Genomic DNA, 21,043 nt, shown 5'->3' with positions numbered 1-21,043 from the left:
GTGTTCATTTATGCGGTTGTCTAATCGTATAACCAGATTAACAAGCCCGTCGAAATCCTGCGGTTCATCTTTAGCCAGTAAATGCTCCTTCAGTACTGGAGACAGTCCGCTTATGAAGGCAGCGCGGAGCGCAACGTCGTTCCAGCCAGACCTCGCAGCCGCGATGCGGAAGTCGACAGCGTACTCAGCTGCGCTCCGACGCCCCTGTCTCAGTGACAGCAGCACGGTCGAGGCAGTCTCGCCTCTGTTGGGATGATCAAACACTTGTTTGAATTCCCGTATAAACCCAGCGTATGATGACAGAAGCCATGAATCCTGTTCCCAGAGCGCTGTAGCCCAAGCGCGTGCCTCACCTCGAAGCAGATTAATTACATAAGCCACCCGGGTGGCGTCTGATGCGTACATAACTGGACGCTGTGCAAAAACGAGCGAACACTGCATTAGGAAGTCTGCGCACGTTTCTACACAGCCTCCGTACGGTTCGGGAGGACTTATGTAAGCTTCAGGGGACGGTGGGGGGGGTAGTTGAACGGCCAGTGGAACATCTCTATCAGGCACCGGGCCAGCAGGAGGAGACACTGCAGCGACGCTTGACTCGCGTGCTTCCACTCTGGCGGTGAGAGCCTCCATCCTCCGATTGAGGACTGCATTTTGCTCGGTTACCAGCTGTAACTGAGCAGTGAAAGCAGTAAGGATGTGCTGCAGATCACTTACCACGCCTCCTGCTGCCGCCTGCGCTCCTTGTTCTCCCATTGGCTGTTCAAGCTGTGGTTGACGCCCCTCGGGATCCATGACGAATGGCCGAGAAATCCTGTTTGGAAGGTGTCGTAACACGGACCCACAACAGGGGGCGCAAGTGAACGGACAATGGATAAGAAAAGGAGTAACAATTTAATGTTGCGAAAGTACACAACGGAATACAAACAGAAATAACAGGTGCCAATTGTATACAAAAGGACGGTGGGCAGGCTCGAAGATAGGAGACCTCTGATGAACGAGGAGCCGGGGCCCACACCGCTTCCACCACCAACGGCCTGAAGAACACCGGAGCCGCCAAGTCCTGAATCCCCAGGTGGTCTCTGTCCTCCGTTGTCGGCCCTGGTACTGCTGGCAAAGAAGAAACAGAAGGAGGTGAGTGTGAGTCCTCACACCCAGCAACCTTTACACTCAAAGTCTCTGGGAGGGAAAACCTCCACCTCCAGATACGTTTCTCTCGTGCAGCTCCTGTTGGTCCCTCTTCTGGATCACCACAGGAATGCGGCTGCACACAGAACAAAGTTTAGACAATCGATAAGTCAGCAGAGAAATTACCTTTGTGGTAGATGATTTCTCGGCGAGGAGGTGGAGTTGTGATCCGCTTCTTGTAAGGAGGTTAATGAGAGACAGCTGGTGAGGTTGACAGGTGACAGCTGTCTCTTCCAATAGCTCTGGCGCCCTCTCATGCTTGAAGCCCGCACTCCAAGCAGGGCGCCGACTGGTGGTGGTGGGCCAGCAGTACCTCCTCTTCAGCGGCCCACACAACAGGAGAAAGAACACAATGTGGTCCTTAAAGATGGACTACTTTTACATCAGTACTGGGGCACAGAATGTCCAATATGTCAACAACTTGTAGTCTTAAAAAAACAACATGACAATACAGAATGTGTTTTAGGAAGAAAACTGTACACCGTGGACAGGTGGTGGTTTATGAAGCAATTATTTTTTTTAAAAAGGTAAACGAAAAAGATTTCTATATTAAAATAGCCAAGTGGCCTGTGTGTGTGTGTATGCGTGCATGCATGTGTATGGCTTTGATCACTACTGCAGCAGATAAATGAAACAATCCTTCAAATGGTGATACAATTACCAAATTTTGCACAAATACAAAAAAAAAAAAAAAAAAAAAAAAATGCTCCAATCAAATTGAAAACTAAACCACATTATTTGTCTGATCACAAAGATTCCAAAAAGGTATAGTTTAGACTATCTATGACTGAATGTTATGGAGTTATGGGGTAAAAACAGCAAGAATGGTGACAAAGGTCAATTTCAGTTTGTACAGGGGTCAAAAGCTAAAGTTGCTCCAATTTTGGTGGAGCTACTATGCTTTATTTATGTATTTTTTTTATTATTATTTGTTATTTTTTATTATATATTTTATTTGGTCATTATTGGGTTCAGTCTGGGTAATTTCCACAATCCATTCACATGGATAATAGCAGAATAATAAGAGCTGAACAAATGTGTGCAAATGTGTCATTATTTCAGCTGCGAGTGGCCACTTCATTGAGATACCAACTGCAAAACTGTTGCTTATTTGTGTGTTTGGTTGCTAATCTGCATCTCCAACTTCTCTCCAACAGCCACAGCACAGTGAGATACTACCCTAAGCACCAGGACCCGAAAGACTTGGACCTTAGTTCTACTGCAAAGGAATCAGCATCATCAGGCATCTCTGCCCAGTGACCTCATGACTCCATGAAGTCCATCCAGGTGTCTCTCAATCTTGAAGACTGAGAAACATGAATATCAGTTCCAAGGAGGGATGGGTATCGATAAGATTTTATCTATATCAATACCATTATCGATTCCGCTTATCGAGCCGATTCCTTATCGATACCTCTTGTGAATTTTTTTGTGTAATAAAAGTAGGCTTTACAGGTTTTCTATCTGTTTTGTTCCTTTACTTCTGTTTTTAATTGTGTATTTGTGGTCTGGGTGCCTGCTCCCAAACCACCAATAACCAGCAAAAATCTATTTAAGCATAAAAATTCAAAAAGAAAAAATAATATAGCACCTTCAACTCCACCACAGACTAAAACAGTTAAATGTGGTCTATTAAACATTAGATCTATCTCTTCTAAAGTCCCTGTTAGTAAATGATATAATAATTGATCAACATATTGATTTATTGTGCCTTACAGAAACCTGGTTACAGCAGGATGAATATGTTAGTTTAAATGAGTCAACACCCCCGAGTCACACTAACTGCCAGAACGCTCGTAGCACGGGCCGAGGCGCAGGATTAGCAGCAATCTTCCATTCCAGCTTATTAATTAATCCAAAACCCAGACAGAGCTTTAATTCATTTGAAAGCTTGACTCTTAGTCTTGTCCATCCAAATTGGAAGTCCCAAAAAACAGTTTTATTTGTTATTATCTATCGTCCACCTGGTCGTTACTGTGAGTTTCTCTGTGAATTTTCGGACCTTTTGTCTGACTTAGTGCTTAGCTCAGATAAGATAATTATAGTGGGCAATTTTAACATCCACACAGATGCTGAGAATGATAGCCTCAACACTGCATTTAATCTATTGTTAGACTCGACTGGCTTTGCTCAAAATGTAAATGAGTCCACCCACCTCTTTAATCATACCTTAGATCTTGTTCTGACTTATGCTATGGAAATTGAAGACTTAACAGTATTCCCTGAAAATCCCCTTCTGTCTGATCATTTCTTAATAACATTTACATTTACTCTGATGGACTACCCAGCAGTAGGGAATAAGTTTCATTACAGTAGAAGTCTTTCAGAAAGCGCTGTAACTAGGTTTAAGGATATGATTCCTTCTTTATGTTCTCCAATGCCATATACCAACACAGTGCAGAGTAGCTACCTAAACTCTGTGAGTGAGATAGATTATCTCGTCAATAGTTTTATATCCTCTTTGAGGACAACTTTGGATGCTGTAGCTCCTCTGAAAAAGAGAACCTTAAATCAGAAGTGCCTGACTCCGTGGTATAACTCACAAACTCGCAGCTTAAAGCAGATAACCCGTAAGTTGGAGAGGAAATGGCATCTCACTAATTTAGAAGATCTTCACTTAGCCTGGAAAAAGAGTCTGTTGCTCTATAAAAAAAGCCCTCCGTAAAGCTAGGACATCTTACTACTCATCACTAATTGAAGAAAATAAGAACAACCCCAGGTTTCTTTTCAGCACTGTAGCCAGGCTGACAAAGAGTCAGAGCTCTATTGAGCCGAGTATTCCTTTAACTTTAACTAGTAATGACTTCATGACTTTCTTTGCTAATAAAATTTTAACTATAAGAGAAAAAATTACTCATAACCATCCCAAAGACATATCGTTCTCCTTGGCTGCTTTCAGTCATGCCGGTATTTGGTTAGACTCTTTCTCTCCGATTGTTCTGAGTTATTTTCATTAGTTACTTCCTCCAAACCATCAATATGTCTATTAGACCCCATTCCTACCAGGCTGCTCAAGGAAGCCCTACCATTAATTAATGCTTCGGTCTTAAATATGATCAATCTATCTTTATTAGTTGGCTATGTACCACAGGCTTTTAAGGTGGCAGTAATTAAACCACTACTTAAAAAGCCATCACTTGACCCAGCTATCTTAGCTAATTATAGGCCAATCTCCAACCTTCCTTTTCTCTCAAAAATTCTTGAAAGGGTAGTTGTAAAACAGCTAACTGATCATCTGCAGAGGAATGGTCTATTTGAAGAGTTTCAGTCAGGGTTTAGAATTCATCATAGTACAGAAACAGCATTAGTGAAGGTTACAAATGATCTTCTTATGGCCTCAGACAGTGGACTCATCTCTGTACTTGTTCTGTTAGACTTCAGTGCTGCTTTTGATACTGTTGACCATAAAATTTTATTACAGAGATTAGAGCATGCTATAGGTACTGCGCTGCAGTGGTTTGAATCATATTTATCTAATAGATTACAATTTGTTCATGTAAATGGGGAATCTTCTTCACAGACTAAGGTTAATTATGGAGTTCCACAAGGTTCTGTGCTAGGACCAATTTTATTCACTTTATACATGCTTCCCTTAGGCAGTATTATTAGACAGCATTGCTTACATTTTCATTGTTACGCAGATGATACCCAGCTTTATCTATCCATGAAGCCAGAGGACACACACCAATTAGCTAAACTGCAGACATAAAGACATGGCTGACCTCTAATTTCCTGCTTTTAAACTCAGATAAAACTGAAGTTATTGTACTTGGCCTCACAAATCTTAGAAACATGGTGTCTAACCAGATCCTTACTCTGGATGGCATTACCCTGACCTCTAGTAATACTGTGAGAAATTTTGGAGTCATTTTTGATCAGGATATGTCATTCAATGCACATATTAAACAAATATGTAGGACTGCTTTTTTGCATTTGCGCAATATCTCTAAAATTAGAAAGGTCTTGTCTCAGAGTGATGCTGAAAAACTAATTCATGCATTTATTTCCTCTAGGCTGGACTATTGTAATTCATTATTATCAGGTTGTCCTAAAAGTTCCCTGAAAAGCCTTCAGTTAATTCAAAATGCTGCAGCTAGAGTACTGACAGGGACTAGAAGGAGAGAACATATTTCACCCATATTGGCTTCTCTTCATTGGCTTCCTGTTAATTCTAGAATAGAATTTAAAATTCTTCTTCTTACTTATAAGGTTTTGAATAATCAGGTCCCATCTTATCTTAGGGACCTCATAGTACCATATCACCCCAATAGAGCGCTTCGCTCTCAGACTGTAGGCTTACTTGTAGTTCCTAGGGTTTGTAAGAGTAGAATGGGAGGCAGAGCCTTCAGCTTTCAGGCTCCTCTCCTCTGGAACCAGCTCCCAATTCGGATCAGGGAGACAGACACCCTCTCTACTTTTAAGATTAGGCTTAAAATTTTCCTTTTTTCTAAAGCTTATAGTTAGGGCTGGATCAGGTGACCCTGAACCTCCCTTAGTTATGCTGCTATAGACTTAGACTGCTGGGGGGTTCCCATGATGCACTGAGTGTTTCTTTCACTTTTTGCTCTGTATGCACCACTCTGCATTTAATCATTAGTGATTGATCTCTGCTCCCTTCCACAGCATGTCTTTTTCCTGGCTCTCTCCCTCAGCCCCAACCAGTCCCAGCAAAAGACTGCCCCTCCCTGAGCCTGGTTCTGTTGGAGGTTTCTTCCTGTTAAAAGGGAGTTTTTCCTTCCCACTGTCGCCAAGTGCTTGCTCACAGGGGGTCGTTTTGACCGTTGGGGTTTTTCCGTAATTATTGTATGGCTTTGTGTTGGGGAAGTGTCGTGACACGGACCCACAACAGGGGGCGTTAATGAAGGGACAATGGAATAGCCAAAAAGTAACAATTTAATGTTGTGAAGGTGCACAACGTAATACAGACAGATACAAATATGCGTTATATCAATCCAACAAAAGGTGACGTGTGGCAGGCTCGAAGATAGGAGATGTCCGGTGCAAGAAGAGCCGGATCCCACACAGCCCTCACCACCAACGGACCTGAAGAACACCGGAGCCGCCAAGCCCTGCGCCCCAGGTGGCCACTGTCTTCAGCAGTCAGACCCGGTACTGCTGGCAGAAAACAGAAACAGTTCTGGATGAGTGTGAGTTCACACACTCAGTAATCCCACAGTCTGTACACAGTTAGGAGGGAGAACCTCCACCTCCAATCACACACTCGTGCAGCTCCTGAGATAACCACTTATCTGGGTGGGGTGGGAGGCGAAGCCGTCGCAGTCCACACCAAACGCCAACTCAGCAGACAGGGTATCCGTCCCAGGAAAACGGCTGCAAAACGAGATCAGATTAATACTCGAATTAAGGTTCAGCAGAGAAGTAAGTACCTGTATGGTAGAAGATTTCTCGGCGAGGAGGTGGAGTTGCAGTCCGGTCTTTGTAGTGGTGGTGATGGGTGACAGCTGGTGTTGATAGGTGACAGCTGTCACTTCCAGCGGCTCCGACGCCCTCTCGTGCTTGGAGCCCGCACTCCAAGCAGGGCGCCATCTGGTGGTGGTGGGCCAGCAGTACCTCCTCTTCAGCGGCCCACACAACAGCTTTGCCTTACTATATAATGCGCCTTGGGGCAACTGTTTGTTGTGATTTGGCGCTATATAAATAAAATTGATTTGATTTCATTTGTATTTTAATTTTTTTATTTTTATTTATTTATTTTAATGTTTTATGTTGAACTGTTCTATGTGAGGCGCCTTGAGGTGGCTTTTGATGTGATTTGGCGCTTTATAAGCCGATTAAATTGAAATTGAATTGAAACTGAACAACATTTTGTTCAGTCTTAAAATAAATAAATATGAAATTGGTCACGGGATCCTTAAACTTTTCGTTGAGAAAGTGTAGTGACACGGACCCACAAGAGGGGGCATAAATGAACGGACAATGGATAAGCCAAAATACAACAATTTAATGTTGTGAATGTGCACAACAGAAAAACAGACAAATACAATTTAGAATAACAGTCAATAATACTAGGTGACGTGTGGGCAGGCTCGAGGATAGAAGACGTTAGGGATTAACTCACACAGAAGTAAAGACGTTACTACTGTAATATTTTGCAGGCTGAGCAGTTTACCTGACGGGTAGACGATATCTCGGCAGGGAGGTGGAGTTGCTGCCCGGCTTATATGGGATGTGGTGATGAAGTGGTGATGAGTGACAGCTGTCAGGTGGTAATGAGTGGCAGCTGTCATTCCCGGCTGCGCCCTCTCCTGCCTGAAGCCCGCCATTCAGGCAGGACGCCCCCTGGTGGTGGGCCAGCAGTACCTCCTCTTCAGCGGTCCACACAACACTTTGGACATAATAAACTACATGGTGGATCCTTGATCTCTGAACATAAATAGAAATGAACAAAATTTGTAGTTATTGTCAAAAGCATTTCCTTTCAGACATTATTGGCATGAATGTCTTTCCAACAGCGTTTGGAGTTGTGTCAATGGAACGTAGGACGATTTTTGTTTCTTGACTGCAACAAGACAAGAGTCCCAGTTAGTGACTTTAATCCACACAAAAGTGACTACAATATTTTAATGGCTTTGAGAGGGGTTAAGAAGCGGACTTCTTAACCCCTTCGCCGCTTCTGAAGAGCAGCGAATCAAAGAAACAAGCTAGTGGATCGAAGCATTGCTTGATTGGTTCACGCTGGTTCACGCTTCAAAGTGGTGTCGTGCTACAGAAACGGTTGATTACAGACCCACTGCAGGGTCTGTACATAGAGGAATCATCATTTTCCCAACAAACACCTTCAAAAACAATGGCTGCTCTGAAGGACCGGTAAGGGAATCATTAAGCAAAAAGGCTATTGATATCAGTGGATCGAATCACTTCTTAACGATACTCGAAAAGAACCGGTTCTCGATACCCAACCCTAGCCTCTAGACAAGAAAATGTCACTTGTCCCAAGACAAGTGATATTTTCACTTGAAGACTGAGAAACATGAGTATCAGTCCTAAGACAAGAAAATATCACTTGTCTTGGGACAAGTGACATTTGACAGTTTAACAGCATGCTAACACAATGATATATGAAAACTGTCATATAAATAAGGAGTGAGTGAGTGAGTGAATAATCGCGAAGGTGCGCTTGAGCAAGGTCCTTAATACCCAATTAGAATGCCTTGCATGTTAGCACTCTGAGTATGTGTGTTTGTAAGTTTGTGAATGGATGAAAAGGTGAATGTGAGTCATCATAGTTAAGCGCTATAGCAATACAGCACATTTACCATTAATTTACTGATTGCTTGGTTGACTGATCGATAGATACTGTGAGCAATAGCAGCTTGGGAAAGCATTAGAAGTAGAAAACAAAAGTTTTATTTGAAGCCTCACAAAATAGAACACCAACATGAATTATGAGGACCAGCACTGTGAGACATTGGTGGTTTTCCTCAAACTACCACTTCTTTTGAAGTATACTGAAGCTTTATGAAGTACAGTGCTGACAGAGGTACTCCCCAGCATGTATGTTTGTGTTTTTTCTTGATGTCTTTTGCAGTACGGTGGCACTTTAAAGATCCACATGAAAAAACAAAGCAAAAACTAAATACGTATATCTCTTCATGTTCTGGACAGATTGTGAAACTGTTTCTGGCAGCACTGGTGAAAGAAAAGAAATGAGGCATGACAGAAAATAAATAAATAAGATGCAGCAGGTTGTGTGGCAAATTTTCTTCAGCCTGGAGGTGAAATATTGCCTTTCGTATCTGTCTTAATAAGCCCACAGTGCAGAGGGGAACAGCAGAATGAGAAAAACACACTAATCTATTTCCAATCAGCTCTCTAATTAGCCTGGAAAATGATGTATTGTGACCTGTAATCAGCTCCAGCGGTTTCATTTGAGTCATTATTGTGGATATTGTAATTTCCTCCAAGTCAGATCCAGCAAGTGGAGGTGAGCAGACATGTGGATCAGGAGTACAGAGAGCAGCAGGCTGAACATTTGGATATGACAAGAGCAGACTCATTACACTGACATTCCACTATCTACCCCCCTCTGTCCACTTTAATCTCAGCCCGCAGTGACGGGCAGCCCATGTCAACAGATCTCTAATAACCCGGCTCCGACTTTCACCATTTCATTTTCCAGTTGGCAAGTCCAGCCAGTCCAAAAAGACTTACGTGGATTTCCTACTAAAACATGGCGTACGGAAAAACCCAGAAACTGGCGTAAGCACAAAAATATCCAGATGTATCAAAGTGTGCATACGCATGGATCCAAGCACATTCCATTTGTACAGCCCAATCAACGTGGAATTAAGCACACATGCACACACACCAAGCTCCTCCCTTTCCATGCCTCTATTTAAATATATAAATGTACTTAAATAGTTTGGTTGTATTATTTGCAGGTACCATAGGTGCGGAGTGTAGTGTGTTTGATGACTTCCGCCATTGTCTCTGTGTTGTTATATGTAAAAAAATTAAAGCATTTTTAGAGGCAGTGTACAAAAACAACAAAAGCTGTAGCTTGGTAGCCATTCCACAGCTCGTCGTGATGCAAAACGAAAATGAAATAAGTGTGTATGTATAAATGCTAAGGCCAGAGCAGCGCACATATTGAAGTAAAACAATATTAGGTGTGCGGTGGCTGATAGTGTGTGACATTCACAAAATTACACACGCATTTATTGACAAATACACAACACAGGGTGACAATCAGGGGCCTGTTAAGAAGCTCTCTACTTTCATCATCAAGAAAAAGAAAACACATTAATAATAATAACAAAAAACATATTTGAATGCGCAATATGCCTGCGCTGGTTTTCGTTCACCACAATTACATGAATAAACTACTAAACCACCAAGCAGCCATCTATGGTGCACCGTGCCAGCCTCCAGTCTGATGCGCATCTGCGCATCACAAATGATTTGAACATTGATTGAATGAAAATGTTTCCTATTAACAAAAACAAATTCATCATGTGATGGCATCTTTATAGCAACATGTGTGCAGTCAATAGCTCTCACTGAAAATTACGCAGTAATGTTGGAATGTGATGTAACTGGATGACTTTCGGATGATTGCGTTCCACACAGTTGGCATGGCTCAGCGCAAAGTTGACTGCCACACTCCTGACCAATCGGCCAGCTCCAGCTGGAATGACCCTGTTGCCAGGAAGCACAGAGTGGTCAGCACCTGTGTGGGCACAGACAACCCCTGGCTCCTCCCCGTATTGTGCTCTGGGCCGGCCGCATTCTGCGCACAACTGCAGTAACACTGGCCTTGGTAATCGAAATCGGCTTATGAGCCAATTATCATCATATACCAGTCAGGATTTTTGTATAATGCATTGCACATTTCCACGGTCATTTCAATTTTGATACATCTGAATGTTGCTGTGGAGACGGACGTATGCCACATTTTTATGCATATGCATGCTTTGTACATGAGGCTCCAGTTCTCTCAGACAGATGGACAGAGATGCATGCAAGAGATTATATGTAAATACTGTTTGGACAGATGTGAAAGGATATGGGTGAGGGTTTTGTCTCGGTTCAGGATGGCTGTCTGCAATTCATCTTCCAAGGTCATTAGTCTGTCACTGATTAACTCACAGTGCTCCGTCAGGTCTGCAGCCTCGCTGCACTCGTCCTGGCAGGAAAAAATAATATGATTAAAAAATTTTAAGGAAAAGACCAAGAGTACAATTATGTGTCAGGTTAGAAGAACTATGTAAACAATCCTGAAAAATACTTGGAATAAAGTAGAATCCATATGTATGTTCACTTACGTCAACCCCTAGGAGCCAGTATTTGAAATGGATGAATTTATCCTCCAGTGTAACAGTAAGATGGACCAAATGACATCACAATCATCTGTAGACTAGACACCTTCTAAAACATCTTATTTATCTCTAAGGAAGCTCTTGGAGGACTAAATGTGTCACTGTCAACTTTACTGTAAATAACTTAACTGCAGTTAAATACTTTATAAATCGTAATCTATAAATTTAAAGCCTCCTGACTGCAATAACCACTGATGTCTATAAACTTACACTGGGCAGAGCTATATGACAGCTTACATTCCGCATTTATTTATGCCATTTGGTATATAAAAAAATGTAAACCCACCATGGTTTTGAAATTGTCGACTACAAAATTATGTTTATTCTTCAAAAATCTTTAAAACAATTTAGTTAAAAGAATATTTTGTATTTTCTTTGTTATTTTTTGTCATAGTCAGATATGCAGTGATGATTGCTGGGTAATATGTAAATTGTTGCCAAATATTAAGTCCTTATTTGATCATGTGACATGACGAGTATCCTGTGGTGGAAGAAGTCTGCACTGAATGGGGGAAAATCACTCTCTCCCCCGCTCACCCCACCAAATGAATATGTCTTGCTGTCACTACTACTACAGCAAGTTAGGTTCACTGTGCAGACATGAATCACAAACTAGTGTCAATCTTTTCTGAGTAAATACTGGAAGGGGAATCATGATTTTGTGAAAAAACTAGCTAGCTAGGCTGTTGTTCACCACAATAGAAGCCACCGACACAGTTATTAGCAATAAACACACTGTTTATGCTCCCTTCACACATAACACGACGTTGGGTGAAAAACGCAGAAACCGGAAGAAAATATGCGAACGAAAAAAGAAATGGGGAACCGTGAAACATTCCACCTGCTGTCGGGAGGGACACATGGTCAGACAGGCGTGCATGATACTGCTGCAACGTTTTCATGCACGCTCGTGTTCGTGCACATGAACACAGTGCGAGCACATGGAATGTCACGCACATGGCAGCGGAGCAAAAAATTTCAAAAACACCACAATTTATAATACTTAATTGGTGACCGCGTTGCAAATGTGATATGTGTTTTAATTATTACAATATGGGGAAATTCCGCAGTGACGCGCCTCGCAGTGATTTTCAGCATGGCTCGATATTCACCAGAATTGTGATGCACTGGCGCAGCAGTCAGCTGAAGTGATATGTCTTTTAATTTATTCCCACGTGAGGACAGCAAGCTGACGTCCACGCTTCACGGCGAAGTTATACGACTTCATATTCTACAAGCCATTACAGGTGTTCTCCAGCTGTGACTTGCGAGTACAGCTATCTGTGTGTGTGTGTGTGTGTGTGTGTGTGTGTGTGTGTGTGTGTGTGTGTGTGTGTGTGTGTGTGTGTGTGTGTGTGTGTATGTGTGTGTGTGTGTGTGTGTGTGTTGAGGTGGGGGATGACACACTCCATAAGTCATTTGTGTGTGGTGGTGGTAGTGGGTGGGGGGTTCAGCACAGTTCGTGTGTGGCACCTGGAATTTGGCCAACATCTGCCAAGACGGCAGTCCAATGGGCACTCGCTGTCTTTCGGCCGCTGCTGTGTGCGAATGGCTGTGGCAACAGCTGTAGAGGCATTTGAGGCATCTCTGATTTTCATGAATAGCATGCAATTCCTCCTCCGTGCGCCATTTGGCTTCAATCGTGTTATGTGTGAAGGGGCCCTTACATTGCTGTAAATTTGGTATCCAAGTCATGTTCAAGATTAACTTTTAATTAAGAGTTGCAGTTAAGGAACTAATGTGGTTGGAGAAATTTGGTCGTTTTGTGAGACATTTCAAGTTTAGCAAATACATACATTTTCAAGTAATGTCATTCTGAAAGAGGAAAAATCTAATCGGCCACCATGCAAACTGTTATGTATGTTATACTCATTATTGTGTGTTATAGTAAAGTAGGATGAAGCAAATCAAGCAACTTGTATATTTCAGGGAAGCTGTCGAAAACTGAGGGTAAGTCCCCATAGAGGTGAATGAATGACACAGTCACTGGCGGTATTATTATGAGCCTTTCTAGGGTCTTAATCTGTGTTTCAATGTGTGTCAAGTTAGACAGTGATGTGACCTGTTGGTACCTGATGTAATATTCGGACTACATGTGATCACATATGTATAACTGTAATATAAGTCTTTAATGATTCAATGTGGTTTATATTATTATATATATTATTTCATATTTGGCAACACTAGATTTCAGACTAATTTTCATGTTTGACATATGAAGAAGAGAATCTCAGGTGCCATTGTGCGTTACACTGAACATTTATGAACAAATGCAAAATGTGGAAAAAGTGAAGACCGTGACTACTTTCCAGATGCACTGGACATTGATGAACAGTAATGTAGTAATAACAACTGTTTCATTTGCTATTCTCAGTCCCATATTGTACTTTATAATCCCCATATGCACTTTGCCAGTCTGCTGTATGTCAGAGCTCACAAGCTAAGCAGAGTGGGCCCTGTTTAGTACTTGGATGGGAGACCTCTTTGGAAGACCAGGGGCTGTGTGCATGTTTCTTTAGGTAAAACTGGAGTTGCATCAGGAAGGGCATCTGGGGTGAAACTTGTGCCAAATACCACTGCAGCTCTGAGCTGCCACCGTCAAATTACCAAAAATTTTCATTTGGAATCACACCGACCTGTATGTGGAATTTTGTCACGCTCCCAGGGCAGTTCACACCTGTCTCACTCATTCTCATTTTTGACTCCAATCAGTCACAATTTACAACCCCAATTCCAATGAAGTTGGGACGTTGTGTAAAATGTAGATAAAAACAGAATACAATGATTTGCAAATCCTCTTCAACCTATATTCAATTGAACAGACCACAAAGACAAGATATTTAATGTTCAAACTGATAAACTTTGTTATTTTTGTGCAAATATTTGCTCATTTTGAAATGGATGCCTGCAACATGTTTCAAAAAAGTTGGGACATGGCAACAAAAGACTGGGAAAGTTGATGAATGTTCAAAGAACACCTAATTGGAAACAGGTGAGTGTCATGATTGGGTATAAAACGAGCATCCCCAAAAGGCTCAGCTGTTCACAAGCAAAGATAGGGTGAGGATCACCACTTTGTGAACAACTGCATGAAAAAATAGTCCAACAGTTTAAGAACAATGTTTCTCAACGTTCAATTGCAAGGAATTTAGGGATTCCATCATCTACAGTCAATAATATAATCAGAAGATTCAGAGAATTTGGAGAACTTTCTAAACGTAAGCGGCAAGGCCGAAAACCAACACTGAATGCCCGTGACCTTCAATCCATCAGGCACTGCATTAAAAATCAACATCATTGTGTAAATGATCTTACCGCATGGGCTCTGGAACACTTCAGAAAACCATTGTCAGTTAACACAATTCCTCACTACATCTACAAGTGCAAGTTAAAACTCTACCATGCAAAGCAAAAGCCATACATCAACATCCAGAAACGCCTCCGCTGCCTTCTCTGGACCCGAGCTCATTTGAAATAGACAGACGCAACGTGAAAAAGTGTGCTGTGGTCTGACAAATCCACATTTCAAATTGTTTTTGGAAATCATGGACGTCGTGTCCTCTGGACAAAAGAGGAAAAAGACCATCCAGATTGTTGCAAGTGCAAAGTTCAAAAACCAGCATCTGTGATGGTATGGGGGTGTGTTAGTGCCCATGGCATGGGCAACTTACACATCTGTGATGGCACCATCAATGCTGAAAGGTACATCCAGGTTTTGGAGCAACACATGCTGCCATCCAAGCAATGTCTTTTTCAGTGACATCCCTGCTTATTTCAGCAAGACAATGCCAAGCCACATTCTGCACGTGTTACAACAGCCTGGCTTCGTACTAAAAGCTTGTGGGTACTAGACTGGCCTGCCTGCAGTCCAGACCTGTCGCCCATTGAAAATGTGTGGCGCATTATGAAGCGCAAAATACGACATTGGAGACCCCGGACTGTTGAACATCTGAAGTCACACATCAAGCAAGAATGGGAAAGAATTCCACCTACAAAGCTTCAACAATTAGCGTCCTCAGTTCCCAAACGCTTATTGAGTGTTGTTAGAAGGAAAGGTGATGTAACACAGAGCTAAATATACCACTGTCCCAGCTTTTTTGAAAAGTGTTGCAGGCATCCATTTCAAAATGAGCAAATATTTGCACAAAAACAATAAAGTTTATCAGTTTGAACATTAAATATCTTGTCTTTGTGGTGTATTCAATTGAATATAGGTTAAAGAGGATTTGCAAATTATTGTATTCTGTTTTTATTTACATTTTTCACAATGTCCCAACTTCACTGGAATTGGGTTGTAGTTTCATCTGTCGCCAACACCTCACAAAGTTGTCTCACATTTCATGCACTTTTCTGACTCATGGAAACTAAATTGAGAAGGATTCGAGACGGGTTCGAGATGCCTGCAACAACTCTGACAATTTTGAGAGAAAATCTGTTGTGCATATTTTTTGATAGTAGAAGTCTCACCTATGGTCATGAGCTTTGGGTAATGACTGAAAGAATAAGATCACGGATACAAGGGACAGAAATGAGATTCCTCCTTTGGGTATCTGGGCTTACACTCTTGGACAGGGTGAGAAGCTCAATTATCAGGGAGGGACTTGGAGTGAAGTCACTACTTCTCTGCATCGAAAGTTGCCAATTCAAGTGGTTGGGGCATTTGGTGAGGATAGTCCTTGGTCGCCTCCCTAAGGAGGCCTTCCAGGCACGTCCAACCGGGAGGAGGCACAGGACATGCTACAGAAATTATATTTCTCAGATGGCTCGGGAACACCTTGGGATCCCCCAGGAAGAGTTAAAGGACTTGGCCGAGGAAAGGGAAGCGTGGGACGAGCTGCTCTGCTGCCACTGCAACCCAGACCCAGATAAGTGGCTGAAAATGAATGAATGAATGTTCAAAATTCCAGGGACAAGAGAGCAAGGCCCTGCAATTCATGTGAGGAAAATGAGAACATTTTGAGACATTTTGAAAAATACCTCACGAAGGCCGTTCACAAATTGTTGCCAACAGTTGCAGCCCAGTGACATATGAGTCACTGACTGAGTCAATCAATCCTATTATACGCGTCACCTTCTAATCACAGGAAATATTACATTCAGAGGTTTGCAACAGTGATACAAATAAAGCCTGCAACATGTTTCAGTTTTTCTGTAAAACAGCATTTGCTGTAGAAAAAAAAATTGGTGGAACATCAGATGTGCTTAATAATGTCAGTACCAGTGTCAGTACTGATCCAGCGAGTTGGACCTGTGCATCTGTACTCATATCAGAGCATAACGTATGTGTAAAACATGCTGCAATTTGCAGGGCAAGCATAGATTTAACCCAGTGGTGTCCAAAGTATTCCAGAAAGGGCCAAGAGGCTGCAGGTTTTCTGACTCCAGCAGTGATTTCACTAATTAACATCACTTTGAGCAGATGGGATGAGTTCATCTGTGAAATCACCTGCTGGAGTCAGTGGCTGCGAAGAAAACCTGCATCCTCTTGGTCCTTTCTGGAATGTCTTTGGGCACCACTGGATTAATGTAACCCTGCAAAAGGGATCCAAACCTGGTAATAGCAAGGCATACCTAATGAAGTGGCTAGTGCGTGTACAAACACAGTAAGTACTCAAGAAACATTTTAATTAGTTTTTTACACCGAATCTGTTAAGCTGCATCAACCAGAAACAAGTCTCACTTTTATTATGCTTCACTATATTATGAAGCCAAGCATTTTGCTGCATAAAGATATAAGCTCATGATTAATTAAACACGTTCAGCTGTGCAGCTCAGCATCACCTGACATGCTTGGGTTGGGTGGGGGGGGTTGGTGTTTTTTAGGACGGTGAGTCTGGCAGGTTGGTAGAGGAGCTGACGGTGCAGTAGGGCAGCTGGCTGCAATTAGAACAGGGCCTTCTGCAGACACGGTGCCCTAGTTTCTTCACACTTATGAAGCATAGAGAACACAAACCCGTGCACAAGAACACACAGATGTACACATACAGTGGTCCTGTAAAAACAAAGCAAAAATCTAATCTAACTCGTAGCTTCAGGTAGAGAAAAAACAGTTCCCTGAGGCTCAGAGGTGTCAGAACACTCACCTGAATGTCACGGCGACTGTTCTGGTATAACACCTCTCACAACGTGATGCAACAATCCCACAGAAATGTGCAACAATGACATGCCTGAGGACTGGCAACAGGCACAAGTCATTCCTGAATGCAATTAGATAAGGAAGCAACACCAGAATAGCCCTTTAACGGACAATCAGTCACCACACCGCTGGACTGTGAGGCGTGAGACACTCATTCTCCTATAAAAAAAATACTGATGCTATAGATTTACTGTTTGTTTTTAGACTCTCAGATAAGAAACACTGTTTTTGCACCTGATTGAGCTAATGTTTGGCAGCCTCCAGTCAACATTTTAAAGTCAATAAATCCACAGGCTCCACAAGTCTGCACAATGAACCCTGTTGACAGCTCAAATGAAAAACTGTTTTAACTGTTTGAGGACCATTTTTCTGCTACTGCTGCCTTATAACAAACAAGAAAACAGCTTTATGACCTGCATTATGTAGCAATCCAAGAACATAAGTGAAAGTGTACTATTACAAGTAGACATCAGATTAACCCTCAAGCGACCAAGCTATTTTAGCGACTAATATGGTAGGATAGCTACAGCATCAAATATAGAAGAACCAGTGACTAGCAAATATGCCAGTACTTTAACACAAATCTCAATGAACCTATCAGTCGTTCTTTGTGACAATCTGAGCTATTTTCATCCTCACTCTGGGCATCAAGAATCAGTCTGAATGCTTGTGCAGCTCTAAATTTTGCTATTCTCGGTCTACTGGCGTTACTTCCCTGCAAAACAGTAAAATATAATGATTAGAGTTGGCAAATTATAATACCATCTGAAGCTATAATGTTTAAAATCTCATAGATCTTTCTGCGGGGTCATAAGTGACCCAGCACAAGTTTGGATTGTACTTGACACACAGATCAGCTGATCCTTGCAAAATTCTATGAACAAGTGCAGGACAAATAGACTGACAAATTCATTGTAGGAAACTTTTTTATGATTAAAATTAGAAAAATGGCACCCAAAAATATATGCCCAGGGTCATAAATGACCCCACTCTGTCACTTGAGGGATAAACAAGCAGGTTATGACTTTCAAGGTTAGTAGAAGGCAGCAATATCTCTGGATTATTTAGCATGCTGCTGATTAAAGTCTATGACTCCCCCTGGACGGGACTACAGTGCAACACAGGTTACTTGTCCAGCCAGTGCTCGTCCCAATTTACAGCTGGGTGGACTGAGACAATGTAGATGAAGTGTCTTATTCAAGGACACAGACAGGTAACATAACTGGCAATCAAACCCAGTTCTCCATATCGCCGAACTCCTTATCTCACTGAGCGACCAGCTCTGGCAGCAGGTACTGGACGTACTGACACTTTGTATCAAGTTGGTAAAAGAAATAAAATGTTGCACCAGTTTTACACTCAAATGATTTGGCAAGCACTGCAGTCAACAAGGTAGCTGATTTATTTTTAACTCTAAATTAAACGAGGCAATAGCTAACTAAACCGCTGGCTTGGTAAAAAGATACCAAGTCTAACCTTAGAAACACCATCAGTTTACAAAAGTGATACATTTAGCTAATGCATATAATCTACCAAAGCATGTGTTGACCCCCAAAATGTGAATCTGCTGCAAATCATGGATTATTTGCAAACCATTAATGAAAATGTACGCAAATCGTGAATATCCGCAAACTGTTAATAAATTTGCTGCAAACCTTGAGTAAAATATTCCTCAAAAAGTGAACGAAGGTCTCACAAAATGCAAGTCGCAAAAAGTGAATATCATTCATTATATATTTCTTTCAGTTTAAGTCGTTTATGGATCAATTACTTCAGGAAATCTTGATTGCAAACCCTATCTCCGCAAAAAGATTGTCACTATACCTGGTGAGGCGGGGAGGTGAGCCCAGAGTGGGCTCTCGCTTGTGGTGTCAAGCGCCTGGCCCCGCTGGGCGTGACCTGCTCCGGGGACGGTGACAGGTGGGGAGGTTGACTGGGGCGGAACACCTGTCAAACGGTAACGCAGATGCCCTAAGGCAAACCTAGAGAGGACAGAAACCTCCCATGGAGCAGAAGGGCAAAAGCTCACTTGATCTTGATTTTCAGTATGAATACAGATCGTGAAATCGGGGCCTCACGATCCTTCTGACTTTTTGGGTTTTTAAGCAGGAGGTGTCAGAAAAGTTACCACATGGATAACTGGCTTGTGGCGGCCAAGTGTTCATAGTCACTTTTTGATCCTTCGATGTTGGCTCTTCCTATCATCATGAAGCATAATTCACCAAATAATAGGGAACATGAAAGAGTCTCACGCGCATGCGAGTCGAGGAGTGGCATGAAGCCCCGTGGCAAAATGAAAATGAGAGGCACACAATAATCTATAAGCACCATTGGCTTCTCAGCCATGCACATACACCAAATCATTAAGAAATTCACATTTTGCGAGATGTGCATTCATGTTTCTGAGATATTTTTTCAGTATTCACATTTTGCAATTCACGGTTTGCGGATAATTCATGATTTGCAGCTGATTCACATTTGGGGGGTAAACAGCATGCACTAAATATATTATCAGGAGAATATTCACATTTAATTCTATAGTTTCTTTCAATCAACAATTCCACATTTCATTATACAGTAACATGTGCATTCTGTCCAAACAGCAACAACATCTCTTGGTCATTGGACTTCTTTTAGCTATAAAAACTGATAAAACTGTTTGTGGTATCATATAATGAGTGTTGGTTTGTGTTTAAATAAAGTATTCATAGTGATATTAACAACTTAATTTCCAAGCCAGTTACATGCTGAATAGGTAAGCTAGCATGACGAGACATAAAAACAGGGGTAGCTTGTCATTTACAACTATGAAAAGTAAGTGTATTTATACTACCCCCTTTTTTTCTCATGCCTGAGTAAAGCTACACTGATCTGTTGTTAGAATAACTTGTACTTTGCTAGAATAGTTTTATAAAATTATATGATGTGCATGATTGCTAATGTGATACCAGCCATAAAGCTGTATCAGTATTATGAAAGGATCGAAAGGACCTTGAGAAGATAAAAGAACAATTAGTCAAGATTAGATGAAACGACAGGAGTGTTAAATCACACAGGGTAATCAAACCCCATTGTAGCAGCAGCTAAGTGGAAATCATTTACTTGAAGTCATTACAGAAAGAACAAAGAGGTCAGATACACTGCAAGGCAGAGAGTTCAGATCCTACACAATGCCATCGTCACCCCATCAAGATAAAGACAGCGGCACCGTTTAGCATTCATCAAACATGTGACTCAGTAATGATTCATAATTTATTCTTCAGTTAGAAGTCGACCCAACTTTCAATATGCAAGCTGGAATTAAAACATTTATCCAGCCTGTGTGCACCATGAGCACAAGTAGGATTTTTGGAGGTTTAAAATTAAACTAAAGCCTCTATATCCTGTGAGACGATGTTGGTACACAACAACAGATGATGTGATGCAGGTAGGTCCATATATATATTTGGACACTAACCTAAGTTTCAACCATCTTCGTTGAGCTGGATTTTTTTGTCTTTGCCCTTCGACTACGTATCTTTTGAACCAACAGGCCAAACTACTGTATGAACAAACACGCTAATCACAGCCATTAAAGAGGGGAAATCCTTTGGACTTGTCATGGGTGTTTGGGGGCTTCCCTCGTTCGTCTCCTTCATGGACTGTTGCTGTTTTTGAGGACAACCTATTCTCACTGAACTCTAAAGATTACTTAACACTTGAAATCAACTGCAGACATTTTATCTGCTGATGTCTCAGTGAAATAAAGACGGGACAATCCACATCTGACCACGCAACATCCACTATTAATTTTTAGTGTCACTCAAAATGGGGAGAATAGACAAAAGTGCTGCCATCGCAACACTATTTGTTGCTTTCAACTTTACTGCACTAAAATTTCACA

The 21,043-nt window shown here is 41.8% G+C and overlaps 1 protein-coding gene across 1 annotated transcript in view; it reads right to left on the bottom strand.

Moving 5' to 3' along the window:
* disc1 (DISC1 scaffold protein) overlaps positions 1 to 21,043 on the bottom strand; it is a 210,245-nt gene that overhangs the window by 24,475 nt on the left and 164,727 nt on the right. The window contains exon 13 of the mRNA XM_034184501.1: positions 10,714 to 10,831. Within this exon, the coding sequence (XP_034040392.1) occupies positions 10,714 to 10,831 (118 nt within the window). The remainder of the gene's footprint in view (positions 1 to 10,713; positions 10,832 to 21,043) is intronic.

The sequence above is a fragment of the Thalassophryne amazonica genome, chromosome 13, assembly GCF_902500255.1.
Source record: "Thalassophryne amazonica chromosome 13, fThaAma1.1, whole genome shotgun sequence".
Taxonomy (NCBI): Eukaryota; Metazoa; Chordata; class Actinopteri; order Batrachoidiformes; family Batrachoididae; genus Thalassophryne; species Thalassophryne amazonica.
The sequence above is the reverse complement of the archived record's forward strand: the minus strand, read 5'-3'. Positions and strand labels throughout refer to the sequence as shown.